At 35.3% G+C, this 22,400-nt stretch overlaps 2 protein-coding genes across 4 annotated transcripts; both read left to right on the top strand.

Annotated features, from left to right (window-relative positions):
• The first annotated feature begins 1,948 nt into the window (after positions 1-1,948).
• LOC109055737 (fibroblast growth factor 17) lies at positions 1,949-7,937 on the top strand. 3 transcript variants are annotated; one of them, XM_042730265.1, is made up of 5 exons: positions 1,949-2,756; positions 3,195-3,231; positions 3,808-3,955; positions 4,459-4,565; positions 7,293-7,937. In XM_042730265.1, exons 1-5 carry the CDS (start codon positions 2,725-2,727, stop codon positions 7,581-7,583), a joined length of 615 nt encoding a protein of 204 aa, XP_042586199.1. In that variant the 5' UTR covers positions 1,949-2,724; the 3' UTR covers positions 7,584-7,937. The 3 variants fall into 3 exon arrangements, with proteins under 3 accessions (XP_042586199.1, XP_042586198.1, XP_042586200.1); XM_042730264.1 differs by having other exon boundaries at positions 1,950-2,756; positions 3,775-3,955; XM_042730266.1 differs by having other exon boundaries at positions 1,951-2,756; positions 3,811-3,955.
• A 10,627-nt stretch (positions 7,938-18,564) lies between these two features.
• Positions 18,565-21,616, top strand: LOC109052593 (tubulin beta-1 chain-like). The gene is made up of 4 exons (XM_042730259.1): positions 18,565-18,717; positions 19,605-19,713; positions 19,835-19,945; positions 20,402-21,616. Exons 1-4 carry the CDS (start codon positions 18,661-18,663, stop codon positions 21,460-21,462), a joined length of 1,338 nt encoding a protein of 445 aa, XP_042586193.1. The 5' UTR covers positions 18,565-18,660; the 3' UTR covers positions 21,463-21,616.
• The last annotated feature ends 784 nt before the right edge of the window (positions 21,617-22,400 follow it).

Genomic DNA, 22,400 nt, shown 5'->3' with positions numbered 1-22,400 from the left:
GCCCTCTGATGCTTGCCGTTCACACACACACACACACACACACATACAGAGCCTCTGTGGGTCTTCAGTTCAAGCTTTCGCAAAAGCTGCTTTGTCTCTATGTGTCTGTCAGGGTGTGACTGTTTAAATGTACAGTATGTCAAACAGTTCTGAGGGTCAGATCACAGTTTAATAAACATCTGTCTTCCTTTGATTTCCCACCACTGGACATTGTCTCTTAATAGGTGAGGAATTCACATTGTTTCTCATAACTCTATGAGGGCAGCAGAGATGTTTTGCAGGACATTGTTTTGAATATTATGACCCTTAAGCAAGTCCACATGGAACCTGCACCCACAAAATTTCACTGAAAGCAGATTTTGTGTTGATTATAAAATATTTAACAGTTACAGCTGCTTTGTGAGTGTTTCTAGTCACTGGGGGAGTGATGGCAAATTTGACATCTTTCTCTTATCTGACCATGTAATCAATATCTTGATATTTTTCCTCCTTTGGAAAGTCATAGAAACACCATCATGGATTGTTCATTTGCTATTGTGTCAAATGGGAATGCAAAAATTTATTTTTATGCTTTTTGTATGATTGTTTATATATTTTGCCAATATTTGGGTTATTTAGATGTGCATTCAGCTACCAATGAGATTGCAGCACTCTCAGATCAGAGAGTTTTTGCCTTTTTTTATTTTTTGCAATCATAAAATCCATTTAGCAGATTTCTCCTTCCAAAACAAAAAGTTGCGTCTGGGCTTGCCCATGAGCCAAAACTGACCATGAGCTTGAACTGACTAAATTCTAAAAAAAGAAAAAAAAAATGTATTTAATTAAACACTAATCTAATATGTATTACATTTATTTTATTTTTTTTATTTATTTAATCAGATATAAGTGAAAAAGCATGTACAGTTAAAGACTTGCGCTATTATTCATCCCCTGGTTACATTCACATCAAACACACACACACCTGTCTCACCCACCTTTATCGGCAATAACTATTCACACCTCCTGACTATCTGTCTATCGTTAGCAAAATACAAACTGATGGGTGGAGAACACATTGCAATATACGCCAAGAGTCGATGCTCGCGTCTGTCGCCATCATGCCCAGTCAGATGGACAGTTACCAAAGAATCAGTGTGAATTTAAATTCATTCAGAGTTTAGTCCATTAATAAACTGAATAAAAGGACTGCAGTGTGATAAAATAGAGGTATAAAATCTATAACTTTCTATTAATAAAGCAATAAATAGTCTCCCAACAGTGGTCCTCAACTGGTGGGTCTTGATCCAAAAATATGACACAGTCTAATAGGTTGCAGATAGCAGATGGGGAAATTACAATTCATTGCATTTAGGATAGCAAAAATAATTAGACTAATCAACTTGTGAAACTCACAAAATGCATATTCAAGCATTTTGAACACCAACAGATTTTTTCTGCATCCAATCAAACTTGTATTTTGTCACACAGTTGAGATTCACAATTAGATTCCAACATGGCCAGGTAGTGAGATGTGTCTTGATTCTCAAAAATTATATAATTATATAATTATATAATTATATAATTATTATATAAATTATATAATTATATAAAAAAAAATATATAATTATATATTTAAAACTAAATAACATAGTACATTAAATATGGGTTGGTTGTGTTGGGTCACCAACTGATAACCAATCTGGGTTCTGAAGCAAAAACCAGTTAAGAAACACTGATTTACAGTATATAAACCTTGAGTTTCACTCTTCTAGGGTGGGAAAGTTCACACAAATTTTCATTTGAAGGGACCAAGTGGTGGCTCTGGTGTGGTCACACTCGCAAGACAGCACTAATTGCTGCGATGCAACTTAACTATGCGTCGGAAAGAGAGCATCCTGTTGACGTTATATCGTTAGTGCTTGATGTTGATTCCGCATGAGCTAACAAAAGCCCACTGGAGTCCTGTGATTAAAAGCCACCATTGTTTTCTCATTAGAGCTGCCAGGATAGCAAAAGGTGTGAGTCATGGCCCCTTCACGGGGAAAGACCAACACTGAGATGGGCCCTAACAAACCAAACATCAGGCGGCACACCCCTTTCCAGGGGAACCTCAAAGCTTTAAATACAGAGGATGATCTGAAGACATCAGCATTCATTCGGAGAGATTAATCATCCATCAGATGGGACCAAATTAGGAGGCCTCACATCCTACTCCAGGAATATATAGGTTGTAGTCACATGATCATGCTTTTCATTTGAATGTGTAGAAGTTGGATACACCTCCACATGTTCATCTAGCAGAACACAGCTCAGGAGTCTCTGAAGAGGGGGAAAAGGTGCGACACTCATGGGAGGGATCTTGACGTCTATCACAGTGGCGCAGTGAGGGATCAAGACGCGCAGTGCGCGCTGCGCCTCTCCACAAGTGACAGTGCCAACACAACATCAAGAGCACACTGGGAGCCACTGCAATATTATTATCAAAACTATGATTTAGACAGCGACCTGTGTTGTTCAAACACATATGATGGAACTCCATAATCTTCTGGACTACATGAGGATCGTGTTTTTCCTAATCGGATTTATCCGCGTGTGTGTTTGCGGAGACGCGCATCTGAAGATCTAGCGCTGCCGCACTCTTCACTGGTGTATGAATTTGACTCAGCTCATTTAATCGAGAGATCACAGAGCTGGATTATCATTCAAGAGAACTCTGGATACGACATTATACTTTGCGTTCCCACAATGTATGGAATAAATCAGCGCTGCTTGTACATGTGAGTATATTGACATTTAGCAATATTTACAGGCTTTTGAGTTTAAAAATAAAGGTCGCAGATAGAAATGTTGTCTGGCGCCACAAAATAACATTTGGGTTCCGCAATCAACGTTTGTTTCCTATACTTTTTTACACTTTTTTTGTAAAAAAATAAAAAATAAAAATAAAAAAATATTAAACAAACAAAGAGTCTGTAATCTCAGTTAAAGTGTTTTTAATCTCAGAAGAATTAAGAACTTATTTTAGAACCTCATATATTGAACGTTTATTTTTTCTTTATTATATTTTAAATTTTTTTGATAAGAAATGCTTTGCTGAACTGAAGATAACAATGTGCTATGATCTAATTTACACAATATTATATATGTTTATATATATGGTTATATATATATTTAGCATATTGACTAACTTTCTTTTCTTTTGTATTATTTTGTAGCTCTTTTCACTTCTTCGTGGTGTGGTGTCACGCGCAGGTAAATATTTATTGCATTTTATTATTTATTTGTTTTTTCGTGTTTTTTTGTAACGTTAAAGTGTGTCATATTTATTGCACGGCTTCGGCAATAAATTTTGTCAGTTTTGTAGTGGTTCTCATTATGCTTCCTTTGATTTACTTTTACAGTCAGTTACATTTCAAAGCTTCAAAATCGATAAATGTTTATAAAAAAAAACTGTTTGTTAATTGGACAGATTAAAATAGGACAGGAAGTCAGTTTACGTGACGAGTGATTATAACATTCTAATAAACATCGATTAGCTAGTTTATTGATGTAACTTATTTAAAATAAACTGAAATCATTTGCGGCTTCTTTTAAGTTTGCTGAGGCCCTCTAGCGGGCCCCTATTTGAGAACCACTGCTCTAGATTATAATTAAACTATTTTCCATAGCATATTAGTTAGGCCTAGACTACAGTTAGATCAGTGCTCTGGCTGGCATTTACAAAACGAACAGGTTTTCTATTCCAGCAACAGAGAGAGAAATATATGTGATCTTATTTTCCCTTTGCACCGAAAAGGGGAGAAGAATCACCCTTCTCCTAATTTTAAGCAGTATGTGAGGGAACAGGGCTCTCTGACGGACCAGCTGAGCCGGCGGCAGGTTCGAGTCTATCAGCTGTACAGCAGAACCAGCGGCAGACACGTGCAGATCCAGGGCAAGAGAGTGAGCGCCACCGCAGAGGACGGAAACACTTTCGGTGAGTCGCGCATTCATCTACTGTAATTCACTCACGGTGGGTTTCGGTGCAGATAGCGCTGTTTTCGCGTCTGATTGCTTTATTGGCTGAAAGGGGACTGGCTGATAGTTCAAAAGACTGTTCTTTGCCTAATCGTTTCCCTTTTGTGTTGATTAGGATGTGTTAATTTGCTTCAAACAGCAAGGGGAAATGAGACTGATTTGACTAGTCAGGATTTATGGGATTTCAGGAAGTCATCTTGAAAATCTTGATGTTGTAATATTCATGTAATAAGTATACTGAAATCTTAAAAACTACTGATGCTTCATAACATTATGCCAACAAAAGTGACATTTCAAGGGTCAGGACAGGTAGAATTATTTTTACACTGCACACAGTAATGTTGAGCTAAGTGGGGTATGTTTTCATTATGACTGCAGTATATTCTATGGTTTTGATAAATGGCTGAGCCTATTAAGGGCTACAGTATTTTGTTTGTTGCTAACACTTGTGCTGCATTACAGCCAGACTTTATGTGGAGACAGACACCTTTGGAAGTCGTGTTCGGATCAAAGGAGCAGAAAGTGGCAGATACCTGTGCATGAACCGCAGGGGGAAACTAGTGGGCAAGGTATGTCCCACCATCTTACTTGGAGATTTTGCAGAAAATTTTATTTAAATTTTTAGGCCTGTCACCGTTGTAGGGTAAAAGTGTCTAAAACAAGGGTTTTCAAGGGTTTTCAGGGGGCTGCAGTGGATTGCAGAGAAAAGTTTTAAAAGTGTACAAATGATTAAAAGTGTTTAAAAAGTGTAATACATATATATATATATATATAAAAAAATTATAAAAATTGTAAAAATACGATTAAAATAAGCAAATAAATAAAAAGCGATATAAATAAATAAATGAAACAAAATTTGATCAAAATAATAATAATAAAAAGGCTATATAAATATATTACACACAGAGAGAGACACACATTTATAGCCATTATGGTGTGCCAGGGGACTGTGAAAAGTTTAGAGAAAAACTGTTTAAGAAGTGAATAAATAAATGGTAAAATAAGAATTAAAATAAGCAAATAAAAGCTGATGTAAATAAATGAGTAATCAAATAATTAAATTAAATAATACACATTTATATTAAATAATTAGTACAATGATATATTATATTTCAGTAACTAAGTAAACATAAAAAATAAATAAACAGTAAACAAAAATATCTATTTACTATTTTTATAAAGTAATAAATACAAAATAAAAACCTGCTTAAAATAAATAATAAAAAAGGCATCTAACAGTAGTGAGTACAAAATGCAATAGAAACTATATTTTTCTAATAATATTTTAAAATTAGCATAGTTTATAGCAGACCAGTTTAAATCAGGATAAATTGGGTTTTTATGCATGAAAATACATATTTGAGGATCCCTCACATGAGGATGATCATATTTAGGGGTCTGAGGCATTTAAAAGATTGAAAACTCCTGGTCTAAAACGAGGCAACAGAAATCTACATTTGATCAGATTAATCAAATCCCATCTTGAAACATTAAAATTCTATCATATACCCTCGCTTATGTCACTCCAAACTCATATTATATCTCATAAACTCAGAACATTTACTGTTAAAAAAATAAAAGGAGTTATCAAAATGCCAGCTAAACTCACTGGGTGTGCAAATGCTGAGGTATTATCGGGACATAATAGATCAGCAGCTAGATGGTGTGAATGGCATCTTCTGTGAAGGAAACAGCTTTCACACCCATTCTGTGTTTAGTCAGATGTTAAGCCACTTCTTCCTTCACGGAAGTGGAAAAAATGTCTTCAGCGCTATGGATTGGCCATCAGACACAGCGCTGGGACAACTAGATGGAGACAGTGAGAGCATGAAGAGAACCGTGTTGACAGATGAGGGCACAGGCTGTGAGGAAGAATAATTAATGATGGGCACAGTGAGACAAAACACTGCTTACATAAGACCCAAGCCATCTGAAAGCACTGGAAGTACTAACCATCTAAAACAAAGTCTGGTGGTGCGGCCCATCATGGTGGCTGCCATGTTGAGATCACATGACCAGAACACAACTTTATACAGCTATACAGATAGTGTCAGTATGAAGTCCAACCCTTGTGAAAAAGATGTCTGCTTAGTTCTTTAATGTAGTTGTATAATATAATGCAAATAAAATAAAAGGTGACATAAGTGCACTCAAAGAGTGACACATTTCTTTATGTTTCTTAACACACTTAAGTACACTTTCGAAAAGTACACTTTGTAATAATGACAATTTAAAGGTTTTACCTTTGAAGTATATTTTAAATGATTAAATTTTAATAATAATACTTTTTTAATTGGTCAAGTACACTTATTTTTATGTGTTGGCTAAAACAATAAAGCACATCTAAAGTACTAGATTATAATTTTAACTGTAGTGTTTTATTCAATGTTACATCAGTAAACACAGATAACATATATATATATATATATATATGATATATATATATATTATATATATATATATATATATATCATATATATAGCCATTTTTACAGTGTAAATTGCAACTTCATTATTACAAATGTCTAATTACAAATATATTTGATATTTTTTATAATATGTTAAATATAAATAAATGACACGTTTTAATAGAAATGGCAAATAAAGTATATTTTAGTTTATCCTAAATGCTTGTCAGTGCATTCGGCAGTACAATGTAACACATAAGAAGTACATTAGAAGTAATTATGAAATTACATAAAGATGTTTTTAAGTCCTACTTAAGTGGGTCAAAATAGCACTCTAATTATATTTAATATAAAATTGTCATTTAATTGCAAAGAACATGTTTCTGAAAACATTACATTCAATTCACACTTAAGTGTATTCTTTTACAATATATTATTTAATAATGTAATAATGACTTTTTCAAGATTAGTAAAACATCAAATAAACCCTGGCTTTGTTACTTAATTTATTTGATAGATATTTTAAAAGACAGCAATAACAGATCAATAAATATATATTGATATGTTATTGCTATATATATATATATATATATATATATATATATATATATATATAAGAAATTATATCCTAAAATAAAAATATACAAAATTATATATCCCTTATATGAAAATTAATTGTTCAGCACAGAAAAAAAGTCAGAATGCAACGGACAGATTCAGATGATACATTGTGTGTGGAAAAAAACGTTTATAAGTAATTACAGACTTCTATATAATGTAAATTTAATGTATTAATAAAGTAATTGATTCGCTAATAAAGAGTCCTTAATTTCACAGTTTTGAGTTTAAAGGTCAGTGAAATAACATGTGGCTTCTCTGTTTCTCGCAGCCGAATGGCAGAGGAAGGGACTGCATCTTCACAGAGATCGTCCTGGAGAACAACTACACTGCTTTCCAGAACGCTAAATACGAGGGCTGGTACGTGGCCTTCAGCAGAAAGGGTCGGCCCATCAAGGCCTCCAAAACCAGAGAGAACCAGCGGGAAGTTCACTTCATCAAGCGCCTCCACAAAGGACCGCTCCCCTTCCCGAACTCGGACCAACTCAAACACTTTGAGTTCATCAGCTTTCCTCCGACCCGACGGGCGAAACGCAACAGAAAAGCCCACTCTGCTTCCTAACACCATGCCACACAGACTGTTAATAAGAAGAGGCAGCTTTATTTTTATATATTTTCGTACTTAATGGACTTGAAAAAGCCAGCAACACTGAATGGATGCTCATCGGGGTGACTTGTAAATATGGTAAGATAGTAAAAGATAATGTATATATTTAATTAAGGAGGTATTTCTTTGTGTGTTGTGTGAGCATTTTGTAAAGACTTCAAGACAATATGCTCAATATTAAACACAATAAAAAAGTTTGAGGGGAATATAAACGTCAAATGAAATATAAATCAACATCAGTTTCCACCTAAGATGTTGGACATTACCTCATAGGTCTGGGATGGAAATAAATAAATACGAGTCTTCAAATGATTGTTTGCTATCTGTTAATGTACTTGTACCAACGAAAAATTTGGGGGTCAGTATGATTTTGTTTTAAAAGGGAGACAAAGATCAGCAAATCAGCATATTATAATGGTTTCTGAAGGATCATGTGACACTGGAGACTGGAGTAATGAAGCTGAAAATTCAGCTTTGATCACAGAAATAAATTGCATTTTAAAATATATTCAAATAGAAAAAAACAGATTTAGTTGGTATTGTCATTCCCAAAGTGAAATCTCTCCTTAATAGCACTTTTATTCATGTAATCCTGCATTTTCCATTTTGAACAATATCATGTGAGCTTTAAGTAAGAATGAGATTACACAGCATCCACTGATTTCTGACCGATGGTGCTATTTCTATAGCACACATGTACTTGAGATCAACATACTTGTCTAGTTTATTTCAACGCTTGTCATATTCATAACCCCGAATCTCCGCAACAGCTGCTGAGAGCTGATATCAGTCCTGAAGCCTGCCGATCCTCTGAAAAGCCAGTATAATTGTAAGATTATCCCTAGTAATGGATTTGGCAAAAAAAGCAGACATGAGCATTATATTTAAATATGTTATTTATTTCGCCATTAATAGCATTCCTCTCTGGGCTAGGAAAACAACCTGTGTATGTATTTATTATATTAAAAGATACAGTAAAAGACATATTCATTTAATATTATTACAATAAAAAAAAGTTTAATATTGAAATATATTTTAAAATGTAATTTATTCCTGTGATATAAAGCTGAATTTCCAGCATCATTATGCCTGTTATCAAGTAAGGTATATGTGTATACACATATTTTGATATATGTGAGCAATTCTGATCCAAATGCATTTTATTACATAACAAACTTCGACTTTATTGAGCCTTTATGTAGGTTTGCATAAAACTATTTCTTTCATCAAATCAAAAATGTATCAGTAATTAAATTAATTCTACACTCAGAAAAAATGAGAATACAGCTGTCACTGGGGTAAAATAGCCCTGCTTAAAAGGCAATAAAATGTACCTTCAAGGCACTGATAAGCAACCGTTAGGTGTACACAATTGATTACATAGTTTTTTTTTTTTTTGAAGTTACTGTCCCATTGACATCTGAAGGCTAAGTAAATAAGTAAGTAAGTATGTAAGTAAATAAATACTATATTTTATTTATTTATTTTTGACGTGACTCTCTGCTGCCCTCTTGCGTTTAGATCCAAACTTTCAGCCTTTATATATATAAAGTAAAAGATGACTCGAAAAATGTCAGAAACCTTCGCTGTTCTTTTAGCTCACAATTTGCAGGACTTCAGTCCATGCCTTAGTGCATCAGAGCTGTTTTGGCAGAACGAGGGGGACGCAGGACATGGTACTAGGGAGCTGGTTTTAATGTATTAACTTTGTTAGGCTATGCTAGTTCTAAAAATATCACAAATGCTATTGATCTTATTGGTCTATTTTTATACAGTCTATGGTCTTAATCCAAGATAATTAACAGGTGTTCTGCAGAATCTTTCTAAATGGCACAGCAATTGAAAATCATTCTTTTTTTTTTTAAAGCACACTGAATTATCACTGAAATCCTGCTATTTAAATAGCCTTGGATTCTCACAAACAAATGTAACATGATGAAATTGATTGTTTGATTGCTATCCGTCTACAGCACATGACATTTACCCTTTATTTTCCATAAAACATGTTTGCTGTCTCATAATTTGCCAATGGATGTCAAAATACTACTTTTACAACACTAGATGGAGCAAATGATTTTGAAAGAAATCTCCTAAGCTCACCAAGGCTGCATTTATTTGGCCAAAAATTGTAATTGTAAAAAAGTATTATAATTTAATAATAATATTTTACTATATATTTTAAAATGTAATGTATTCCTTTGATCAAAGCTGAAATTTTCAGCATCATTACTCCAGTCTTCAGTGTCACATGATCCTTAAGAACTCATTCTAATATGCTGATTTGCCTCTCAGTTATTATTGGTCCTCAATTATTAAAAATAGTTCTTATTCTTATCAAAGCTGAAAACAGTTTATGCTGTTTAACATTTTTGTAGAAACTATGATTTACATGCTTTGCCATTATATATTAGACTTAGAAAACAGTAAAATTCTAATACATTTTTATAACATAAAATAATTTAACATAACATAATGATACTGTTTTCACTGTATTTTTAATTAAATAAATGCAGTGAGCATAAGAGACTTCGTATTGTTCAAAAACATAATATATATATATTTCTCCAACAAATGCCTTCCAGTCAAATCCTAATCTTGTGTTTATACACAAATTTACACATTTCTATTTAACATTTACAGGTTTAACCTAGGTTTGAATCAATAATTTGTATGAAATGGTAAATGTGCTTTTATGCTGGTAGCCGGTGGACCAACAAACATAGCTGGTAATGATTAACAAAGATAATAAATATATAAAACAAATAGCCACCATATTGTGTGTACAGCAGATGTTGCGATGGCAGCCTATTACAATCGACTTCCTTCTTTAGATTAGGGAACGGCTCATGGCACACTTATGACCTTTGGTCCGTAATGATGTCTCTTTATTGATTGAGAAGATGCAAAACCTTACCCCGAAAACCAATAAGGTTCCTTCAACAAATCTCCACAAGGACTTCAGAATAGGAAGTGCTCAGGCACTAAAAGTAAAATGTGTCTTTCCATTACACTTTACAGTAAGACAAACCAGTTTCACAAGCATGCTGTTTATCTCCAGTGCTGTGGATCACTGCATCAGTGGATCTTCTGTATCTGCATACATCTGTGCTCTTCTGTCCACGTCTCCAGGGCCTCATCAGCATCGACTGCGGGGAAGAGCAGAGGGGGTGGGACAGTCCACTTGCATTACCGTCAGAGCTCATATCCTGCCAGCACTTCCCTAGAGACACTGCAAGAGCAAGACTCAATCAGATGTGGGCAGCTTTAAACGAGTCTCAACCCCCACAGCTGTGTGTCTGCATAACTCAAGAGCACATAGTGCACACTGACCACTGCAAGAGGAAAGAGAGCTGCCATTTAAACAGCATGAAAAAGGCTCCTTCTTTTGAGTCTATAACATTCATCCGAGCACATCAAAAGAGAGTTAAATATGAAAGGTGATACCGTGGATGATTGACTTACATGTCAATGATTTACTACAATAGTGGTGCACTGCTTATACATATGCAAATCAGCCTCCTGCCATTTTGAGCCTCGCTACAGCTGTTGAGCAAAGCCTGCTAATCTCCATCTGCTCTGCTGGTGTCCTGATGACTGTTTGAGGATCATTCTGTGGAATCCAAAGCCTAAATAGCTAACATTAGCACTGTTTCCCTGCCTAGTACACTGCCTACATACACAGCATTTTAAGGCATCATGGCATGCTGCCTTAAAAAGTTATTTAAAAAGGTAGGCAGAATGCCTTCTGAAATTTTAAGGCATGGATAAAACATGTCAGTGTAATAATATAATATAATATAATATAATATAATATAAATAAATATAATATAATATAATATAATATAATATAATATATATAATATAATATATATAATATAAAATAATATGTATATGTAATATATGTATGTATGTGTGTGTGTGTGTGTGTGTGTATACACATACAGTATATATGTATATATATATATATATCTATATATATATATATGTACATGTGTGTTCACTAATTTTACATTGCAATATTTCACAATATTACTGTTTTTACTGTATTTTTATCAAATAAATGCAGCCTTTGTGAGCATAAATTTCAAAAACATTAAAAAAAAATTGAAATCTTAAAAATATTTAAGAATAAATATTAAAAAATCAACCCCAGATGCGTACATACATATACATATACATGTATATATTAATCTAGTTAGTTTGATGTAATTTCATGTAAATTTTAAAATAATAACAATAACTAAGGTAACATATATATATATATAGATATATATAATGACAAACAACAAAATTTTACTAGAATACAACAATTTTAACTAAAATTACAACTAAAACAGAAAATATAAAAACGAATTAATCAAAATATACGAAAAATAGTACCTCAGTGCTACTAAAATAACAAGGAGAATGATCATGATACTGAAACACTGAAAATCATCTGATATTTGTGTGATGTATTTTATGCTTATTATAAGACTGCAGTATTAGCTTAGCATGCTAACATAAAACCCTAGGTTTTGAAACCTAGCCATCATCTCATTCAATCAAACATGTCGTTATCTTTCATACATGCATACAGCGTAGGAACCTTTTCCCTTTAAATCTGTGGAGCTGCTCAATGTATGAGCTCACCCTCAGTCTGACCTCAAATAATAGGCTAAAAGAGAGAGATGATTATAAGCTTGTTTCTCAGGGGCTCTTAAAACTGATTTACAGAGTTTGAGACCTCCAGACAGCACTGTATGAAAAGAGCCTGATGTTGTGTTCAGATGCACTTGTAGGGTGTGTGTAAGAAGCTCCTCTCAGGCCTAAGCAGTTTCTAGTGTCTAGAACAGCTGACTGTTGAAGTGCTCTGAAGGGATGAGGCCATGACTCTGGCTCTGACTGCTGCGGGGGGGATGGGCAGATTCACTGTACAACAGCCAGACACCAGCACATTCAACCAACAGTTCCTGCGTAATAAACAACAGTAAGAGCGTCTGACGCAGCTGTTTATGCTACACTGCGGTTGTATGTTTTCTGTACAGTGGTGAATTACTGATCATGACATACTGATCATGTGCACAGAGGAATCTGATATCTTGTGGGATCTGGGAGAATTTCCCCATCTACAGACGATGCTCAGTGAGAAACAGCTGTTCGTATGCAGGATAAGCAACACTGAGATCTCACTCATGACTAATGAAGTGCTATAGCTGAGCATTACGTCTGTTTTACCCAATAAACACACACACACACACACACACACACACACAGAGACTCTGTAACAAAACACTAATCTACTTATGATTTAAGACATTTATGTAAGATTAATTTTGTAGAAAAGAAGTCTGCTTAATTGTATTGAATGTGTACTTGTAGTGTGCTTCAAATCTTACACGTATAAAACACTGTGCTTGCAGATAATATAATAATACTGTAATATAAGGCCACTTAAGTGTTTAAAGGCACTTTTCATGTTTCTTAACATGCTTAAGTACACTTTTAAAAAGTGCACTTCATAATAATGTAAAATTTAAAGTTTTACTTCAAAGTATATTTTAGTTATTTTATCATCTTTGGTTGTGCTTTATAAGTAAACTTATTTAGATTTTTTAAAGGGATACTCCACCCCAAAATGAAAATTTTGTCATTAATAACTTTCCCCCATGTCGTTCCAAACCCGTAAAAGCTTCGTTCGTCTTCGGAACACAATTTAAGATATTTTGGATGAAAACCGGGAGGCTTGTGACTGTCCCATAGACTGCCAAATAAATAACAGTGTCAAGGTCCATAAAAGGTATGAAAGTCGTCGTCAGAATACTCCATCTTCCATCAGACGTGCAATCTTGGTTATATGAAGCGACAGGAACACTTTTTGTAAGCGAAGAAAACAAAAATAATGACTTTATTCAACAATTCCTTTGTCAACAGTCTCCTCTGTGTCTCTCCATATCACCGTATGCTGTGTATGCTCTTCTGTATCATCCGCGCCACGGTGATCTGGACTAACTGCATTTAATATCAATTTAAACTAGAATATATTTTCATTTAATTGTAAATAATATGCAATTAAGTGTCCAAAATCATTACATTCAGTTCTTGCTCAAATATATTCTTTTAAAGTATATTATTTCTGTAACAAGTATTCTTTTTTTAAAATACCCTTTAAAGTACCCTTTAATTATTTGATGATAAGATAATTTCAGAGGAAATGTGGGTGGTGCTTGTCTGTAGAGAACTCACTGCCAAATGTTATTAGAGACAAGGCACTGCTAAAGTTCCAAAAAGATTTCCCAAAAAGGTTGGTTCCTTAAAGAAACATTTAGTAGACAGATCTTAAAAGAACCATTTTTTTCTTAGTGTAAAGGACCATTTAAAAACTTGAGAACGTGATTATTTTTAGCCTGTTTTATCATCCACTACATAAGAATTATAAGTCTGCTTATTATGAATAATATTAATAGTGATGCTTGCCTTAGCCAGCACTAGCATGGTTCACTGGCAGGACATATGCTGAGTCAGGGACGAGAGACATTCACTGTGTCACCTTAGGGGATCTCTGATTACCACTGTAACATGCTAGTGTGTCCTCGGATGGCTCTGTACTGCTGTTATCCAGCATCAGTTAAAAAGTACAAACAGAATCAGTGCAACCACTTAAATGTTCCAGGTTCAGCTGCCTCGCTGCATAATTCATTTCGCAACCAAAATGCATTTGTGACAGAGTTGAATTAAAGGAGAAGTGGTGCGAAAAGGAAAAGAAACAAGTCATTTTATTTACTGCCTCTTTTACACAACAGCATTCATCCCCTTGCGAAAAGAAGCACACTTAGTTGTGCTGCGTAAGCACTGAAAATCTTAAAAGTATGTTGTTGTTGTTATTTTTTAACTGTACTTGCATATCATATATTATTACTGAAATGAAAGGCCACTTGTAATTAAAGAGAGTACACCCTCATGACTTTCATGTTTCATAAGAAAGCGCACTTTAATTACACATTAAATGTTTTACTTAAATTTTCAGTTGAAGTCATTATGCTTTATTCATCTTTTAAAGCGCTTTAAAGATGGTCATTGCTTTTATATGCTGACTAACCTTCTAAAGCACATGTAAGGTACTTGAGTAACATTAACTGTAGTGTGTTATTTGATATTACATACATTACATGTGAACTTAAAGTAAAGTTTTGACACTTAATTGCATGTTATTTGCAAGTAAAATAAAATGTATTCATTTAGATTTATATTATATATGAAATTAGTTGAACTTAACTGTGCTTTTTTTAAACCACTTAAATACAACTTAAGTACTTATTTATACACAATTTCATAATTCTATTGTACTGCGTTTGGTAAATTAAAATATATTTCAACATTTCCTTTGAAACATTTATGTCATGTATTTGTAATTACACATTCGTAATTATGAAGTCCAATTAGGTACATTTAAAATATATTAACTTAAAAGTATATATTTTTAAAATGATTTGGTTTCTATAATAAGCACTTATTTTAAAAGTATGATAAAGTCTACTTCTTTTTTGCAAGGGTCTCTAAGGATTTCATAAATGAATGTTTTATTTTTATGCAGGATGTGTTTTTCTATATTAGAGAGGAGTGAAGAGAGACAGATAGACGGAGTGCAGTTAATGTCTCAGTGTAATGTATCTAATGCCATTTTCTGCAGCACTAAGATGACCACTGAGTGAAAGTCGATGTGAGTCTCCATTTGAAACCCATTTTACTTCTGAAATTTCAAATATTTCCAAGTGATAGATGATACTGTAAAGAGTGTAGTGCAGACATGGTGAATTGATTGGATTATAACTATCTGACTATAAGTTAACATTATCGAATAGTCTGTGTGGGGCAAAACGAAAGTCATTTCAGAGGAATAACACGTTTTAAAGTTTGATTAAAGTTGTGATGAAGTGGACAGATCTCCATATTGTTACGCACATATGAGTAAAAAGGATTATTGAAAAAGAAAATAATGTAGGGCGGAGACTTTGTTCTATGCATCACCTGTTAAATGGATTTTGAGATGTCAGCCCTGCGTTAGAAAATGAACATAAGCTTGCAGCTGATTGTGGAAAATAAATGATTGGAGAAGTCCACCATACATCACCAGAGAAAAGACTGTCGTTTCACCAAAAGATCATTTATGAAATTGTGATTAAACAATATGAGGTGACAAACTATTTTATAAAATTACACCCACCCTTATATGAATATTCTATAACATGCATGACTAAGAGCACATGGCATGTTAACTTCAAAGGGAATTCAGTATGAGGGAAGCTGACACAACAGAGCAGTAAAAACAAATGCTAGTGTGATATATTAGAGCTCACAAATATGACAGACATGATAAAAACAAAAATATCTATTTACAAATATGTATGCAGCCTTTGACTTCTCCTGCACGCTAAGCAGTTAGAATGACGTCTTTGTTTGACTCTCACCCAGTTCTCCACCCTCTTTAACTCAAACGGTCCCTGGGAAATTGGCCCATCAGATTTCTTACTTTCAAAATCAAAGAAAAGTTATGCCCTTTGAGGCTCAGTCTTCACGATTATCTTGTCAGAGCGCAATTTCTTATATATCTTTGTGTTGGAGATAAGATTATTAAGGGTCATATGGATTCAGAACAACAAGAGGGAGAATACATTATTGCCAATATTGATTTTTTTTTCCTTATATAATCCTAACTGGAAAGTTGATCTCATTAATACTGAAAGAACTTCACAAAACTGCCATGACTCAGCTAAGTGCTCTTGTTCTGTAAGTTACTCACTGTAATTAACCTATTTTTATAGTCACGATTAAGTGTACTGAGAAACCTGTGCATTGTAGTGAAAGAATAGGAGAACTGTACATAAGTAGCCTCTTTTCGGATTATTCAAATCAGAAAGGCATCAGTGTGCCATCTGCTTCTGTAACAGTATCTGCAATCTTATCTGGTCAGGCCTGTAAAATCCCCTGAGGACTTTGCCCATGATACAGCAGGAGGGCTGGGGCAAACACTCATTCTCTCAGTCTAAGTCACAGCAACTGTGCCAATGCGGATTATATTACCATGCATTCCCTCTCCTACAGTCAGATTGCTTTTTAATAATACAACTGCACCCAAACCAGAACTGTGTCTGCCTGTGAAACATGAAACCTTCATATATTACATGCATCTCTTCTTCACTTTCACACATACACGCACTAAACTTTTCATCTTTTATTTTTCAGAATAACTAAAAAAGGGTTTCATTTTGCCAAAAATATTAATAAACATCATAAGCACAATGTATGCTGCTTCATCTCTAGCTCTGACAAGAGAAAAACACATTTCTCATAACGTGAAAGCGAAGTGTGCTTCCAAGGTTCATCCAACAATTTTGTGATTCTGTCAAAATTCCTTCATTAATTACTCACCCTCATGTTGTTCAAAAACTGTAAGACCTTCGTTCATCTTCGGATCACAGATTAAGATATTTTTGATTAAATCCGAGAGCTCTCTGGCCCTCAGTAGATAGCAACACAACTTAAAGTCGTTGTTTTTGTTTTCTTTGCGCACAAAAAGTATTCTTGTAGCTTTGTAAAGTTAAGGTTGTACCACCGATGTCCTTGCTATACGTTTCTGGTCCGGAGAACTATCCCTTTAATTGTTCTGAATTATACACTTAATAGTGTACTTCAAATCTAATGCAATATTAATGAAATAATATAATATTAATATAATGGCATATGATATTAATGAATATAATTGAAATATAATGAAACAAAAAGGCACTTAAGTATACTTGAGAATTCACTTTCGTGGCTTAACACACACACTTACACACTTTATAATAAAAAATATATATTGTCAAATTAAACACAAAATACAATTTTAATTAAAAAATATATATTTTGACGTTAAACAAGTACACTTATTTTGATGTGTTGACTAATGCATGCAAACTACAAATGTGTAATTAAAAAATATATTTAAGCACATGGCACGTTTTCAAGTATATTGTCAGTACACTCAGCAGTTATACTTTAACCTCATTTCAAAGAAAACAAAAATAATTATGAAATTACATATAAAGATGCACTTACGTCCGACCTAATTTGCACAACAAAACACTAATTACATTTATTAAAATTTAAACTATAACACCCTTTTACCATTTAATTGCAATTAGCATGCAATTATGTGTCTGAAAATATTACATTCAGTTCACAATTAGGTATATTCTTTTAAAGTATACTATTTCCTTAATAAGTAGCCTACTCTTTTAAAAAGTATGCTAAACTGTACTTCTTTTTCACAAGGGATTTTCTACTCACTTTTTTTTTTTTTTAATGTCAAGTGTCAGAATTTAATTACATACCACAGTCGGAAAGCAGAGGATGGAGTCAATGGAGGAGGCCAATATTTATTTGTTACCAAGCCACTAAACAGTAAATAGTAATGCAGGGAATAATTAGCAGCAATGTATAACCGCTTTGATTTAAAACTATGAGTGCACTGGGTTATGTTTTTGTTTGATAAATATGCTATTCTACAGTATCTTACACAGTTTTATTGTAATGTTATGATATTTAGCCAATACGTGCCTAGTAATCATAACTGTACACTTTACTTCCTGTTATTATTCAGCGCTGTTTAGATTGAGCCTTGGCACGCTGAACATTTCAGATCCATAAACAACCAAGAGTTTGTGTGCGATTTACAGCTTCATTATAGGATTTTGCTTCTGTGGTACTATGTGTGTCATCTATTTTTTCATTTTTATAAAACAAAGCGCTGTCGTAGAAAATCATGCGTTGACATCAAATTTGACTGACAGTCGAGGAGGGCTAATCAGCATCCGCTGTCTCTACTGTGATTGGCCAGACGGACACGAATGGGCGGGCTCTTGAGAGACAGCTAATGGCGTGCTGATACATAGTAACCTTGTGTCCAGGGCGGGGCGGGAGGCTACTTATATGGGGGAAGTCTCCGTTCTCAGCCAGTTGAAGAAAGAAAAAGGTTGACGACTTTCTCAAATCTTCTAGTTTCAGAGTAAAAATGAGGGAAATCGTGCATCTTCAAGCCGGACAATGCGGTAACCAGATCGGAGCCAAGGTCTGTTTATTTCTTTAAAATGTGCAGTGGCTGGTTTTTAATCTAGACTTTGAAGAAAACAGGATATAGCGTTTTTTTTTTTTTTTTTTTTTTTTTTTTTTTTTTAGGTATTTTTGAAAAAGCGCAGAATTAACGTAATAGTTATATTTTCTCTATGTACCTACCGTTACTGCACACTATTGTCCATTATGAGCAGCCTAAGCCGGATGTTCTGAGCTCGTTTGAATGAAATCTAGGTCAACCATGTGCTTCCTCGTTCCAGTTTTGTTTTGTTAAATTGTGAAAGGCTTGGGAAAATTAAAAAGACTAGGAAATTTAATAGTTGCGCCAGAAATGTATATGTTAACGCCAACTGTTCGTTCTCATCGGCGTCTGTCTGGAACTTCCCTTTGTGAGATTCACTGCACTGCGACAAAAGGAAGTGCAAGCCTAGCGCAGTCTATACAGTCATAGCTCTTTATTTTTTAATTAATTAATTGCATTAAATATTACCCGACTAGGATAAAACAACTTAAATTTACTAGTAAAAATATTTTTACATATATTTTTAAAAATAGATGACCAGTAAATCGATTAGTTCGTAAAGACGACGGAAACGGATCTCAGCCAACCGGCGTGCGTGGCGCGCGCGCGAGTTTTGGGCGGGAGGAGTCTGATGCGAAATATGCGTGGGCGTTTTTGAACAGTTGGCGCCTTTTGTGAGACCCACGCGGTGAATATTTGAAAAGCACCGTTTAAGTGAAACATTTCAGTGCACAATATAAACGAATACAATGTCGTTTTTAAATCTGACGTGCATTAATAACATTTTCGTGAATTGTTGCGTGTAGTTTTACATTCAATCCTCTGAATTCCAGTCCTCTTATATTCTCTATTATATTGTTTAGTTCTGGGAGGTTATCAGCGACGAGCACGGTATTGATCCCACCGGCACATATCATGGCGACAGCGACCTCCAGCTCGACAGGATCAATGTCTATTACAACGAGGCATCAGGTACATCCACATCAATACTGCCCAGTGAGAGTGCACGTTATTAGGGAAACCCATTTTGTCTTTCTAACCCTGTTTTGTAAATTTTTTTTTTTTTTTTTTTTTTTTTTTTTTTTTTTTTTAGGAGGCAAATACGTGCCCCGTGCTGTGTTGGTGGATCTGGAGCCTGGTACCATGGACTCCGTGAGATCCGGACCCTTCGGTCAGGTCTTCAGGCCAGACAACTTTGTTTTTGGTGAGTATCGTTATTAAAGAAATGCCATTTGTGACCCTGGAGCACAAATCCAGTCATAAGTAGCACAGGCATATTAGTAGCAATGGCCAACAATACAATGAACAGGTCAAAATGATAAATTTTTAGGATATTAAGTAAAGATCATGTTCCATGAATATATTTTGTAAATTTCTTACTGTAAATATAGCAATTAAATTTTTGATTTGTAATGTGCATTGCTAAGAACGTAATTTGGATGACTTTTAAGGTGGTTTTCTCAGTATTTCAGAGATTCCAGATTTTCAAATAGTTGCATCTCAGCCAAATATTGTCCTATTCTAACAAACCATACATCGATGGAAAGCTTATTCAAATTTCAGTTTCAAAAAATAGACCCTTGTGGCTGGTTTTGTGGTCCTGGGTCACATTTATGTTAAATGCGGATGTGAAAATGAAATTTGTTGCCTATTGCAACAGGTCAGAGTGGTGCTGGAAACAACTGGGCTAAAGGCCACTACACCGAGGGAGCGGAGCTGGTGGACTCCGTCCTGGATGTGGTTCGCAAAGAGGCCGAGAGCTGCGATTGCCTGCAGGGCTTCCAGCTCACCCACTCTCTCGGTGGAGGCACCGGCTCCGGCATGGGCACCCTCCTCATCAGCAAGATCCGCGAAGAGTATCCCGACCGCATCATGAACACCTTCAGCGTGGTGCCCTCGCCCAAAGTGTCCGACACTGTAGTAGAGCCATACAACGCCACGCTGTCTGTCCACCAGCTGGTGGAAAACACAGACGAGACCTACTGCATCGACAACGAAGCTCTGTACGACATTTGCTTCCGCACCCTCAAACTCACCACACCTTCATACGGTGACCTCAACCATCTCGTCTCCGCTACCATGAGCGGAGTCACCACCTGCCTCAGGTTCCCCGGACAGCTCAACGCAGATCTGCGCAAGCTGGCCGTGAACATGGTGCCCTTCCCTCGTCTCCACTTCTTCATGCCCGGCTTCGCTCCTCTCACCAGCAGGGGGAGCCAGCAGTACCGTGCACTGTCCGTGCCCGAACTCACGCAGCAGATGTTCGACGCCAAGAACATGATGGCCGCGTGCGACCCGCGTCACGGCCGCTACCTCACTGTCGCCGCCATCTTCCGCGGCCGCATGTCCATGAAGGAGGTGGACGAGCAGATGCTCAACGTTCAGAACAAGAACAGCAGCTACTTCGTCGAATGGATCCCAAACAACGTCAAGACCGCCGTCTGCGACATCCCACCCCGCGGGCTCAAGATGGCCGCCACCTTCATTGGCAACAGCACGGCCATCCAGGAGCTGTTCAAGAGAATCTCAGAGCAGTTCACCGCTATGTTCAGGCGCAAGGCTTTCCTGCATTGGTACACCGGAGAAGGTATGGATGAGATGGAGTTCACCGAGGCCGAGAGCAACATGAACGACCTGGTGTCCGAGTACCAGCAGTACCAGGACGCCACCGCAGAGGAGGAGGGCGAGTTTGAGGAGGAGGGAGAGGAAGAGCTGGCTTAAGTCTCTTGATATACGTGTCGTTTTCCAGGCTGTATCATTTTGCTCATGTACAAGGAAACAAACAAAAAAAAAACGTTCCAAAGCTCAATTTTCTTTGTCTGTTCTTGTCTCTTGTTTGTACAGATGTCATTAAAGGCTTTTTCTTCTGTTAAAACGTCTCTCTCTTCATTCCCTTAATTTGCAGATATGAATGAACCAATTATTTGAACCCATCCTCATTCTTCACTGGTCATATACACTGGCACGTCCTTGTCAAACCTGTTGGGACTGCCTCTAGACATCACATGAATTGATCTCATGTTGAATGCTTATTTACGTTACCAGTCAGAAGTCTCAACTGTCACCAATTATGTAACATCCATATATGCAATTCATATAACATGAAATAAAGATGAATTTCACATTGTGTACATTTATCTGCAATGAAAATGAAATGAACTGTGAACAAGTTGGCTTTTAACTTTTTTTTTTTTTTTTTTTTTTTTTTTTTAATTTTAATTTTGTGAAATTGATGTCCATTTTAGAAGTTATCAAACCTAATGACATAATAAATGGGAGTTATACAGTGCCCAGAAATGTTAAATTAAATTTGGTCTTGTATTTACTTGTATTATAGCTGTGGACAATCTCAAACATGGTGGCTGCTTGGCAGTTTTTCATTCATTCGATGGAGATCATTCATCCTATTTACTTTAATATATAAAATTGTAATAATTTTAATAACTTTAATGAAATTGAATAAACAAAGCAATATATATATATATATATATATATATATATATATATACATATTCACACACACACACACACACTAAAAACTATAGCATTTAAGAATCTTTTACTCTCACTTCTTTCCAAACCTGTGAAACACTAAAGATGATCATTTGAAAAAGTACAAGAGAAATATGGTCTTACAGGTTTGGAGTGACACGAGAGTG

This window comes from Cyprinus carpio, chromosome B8 (assembly GCF_018340385.1).
Source record: "Cyprinus carpio isolate SPL01 chromosome B8, ASM1834038v1, whole genome shotgun sequence".
Classification (NCBI taxonomy): domain Eukaryota; kingdom Metazoa; phylum Chordata; class Actinopteri; order Cypriniformes; family Cyprinidae; genus Cyprinus; species Cyprinus carpio.
Note: the sequence above shows the minus strand (reverse complement) of the source record. Positions and strands in the feature narration are given on the sequence as shown.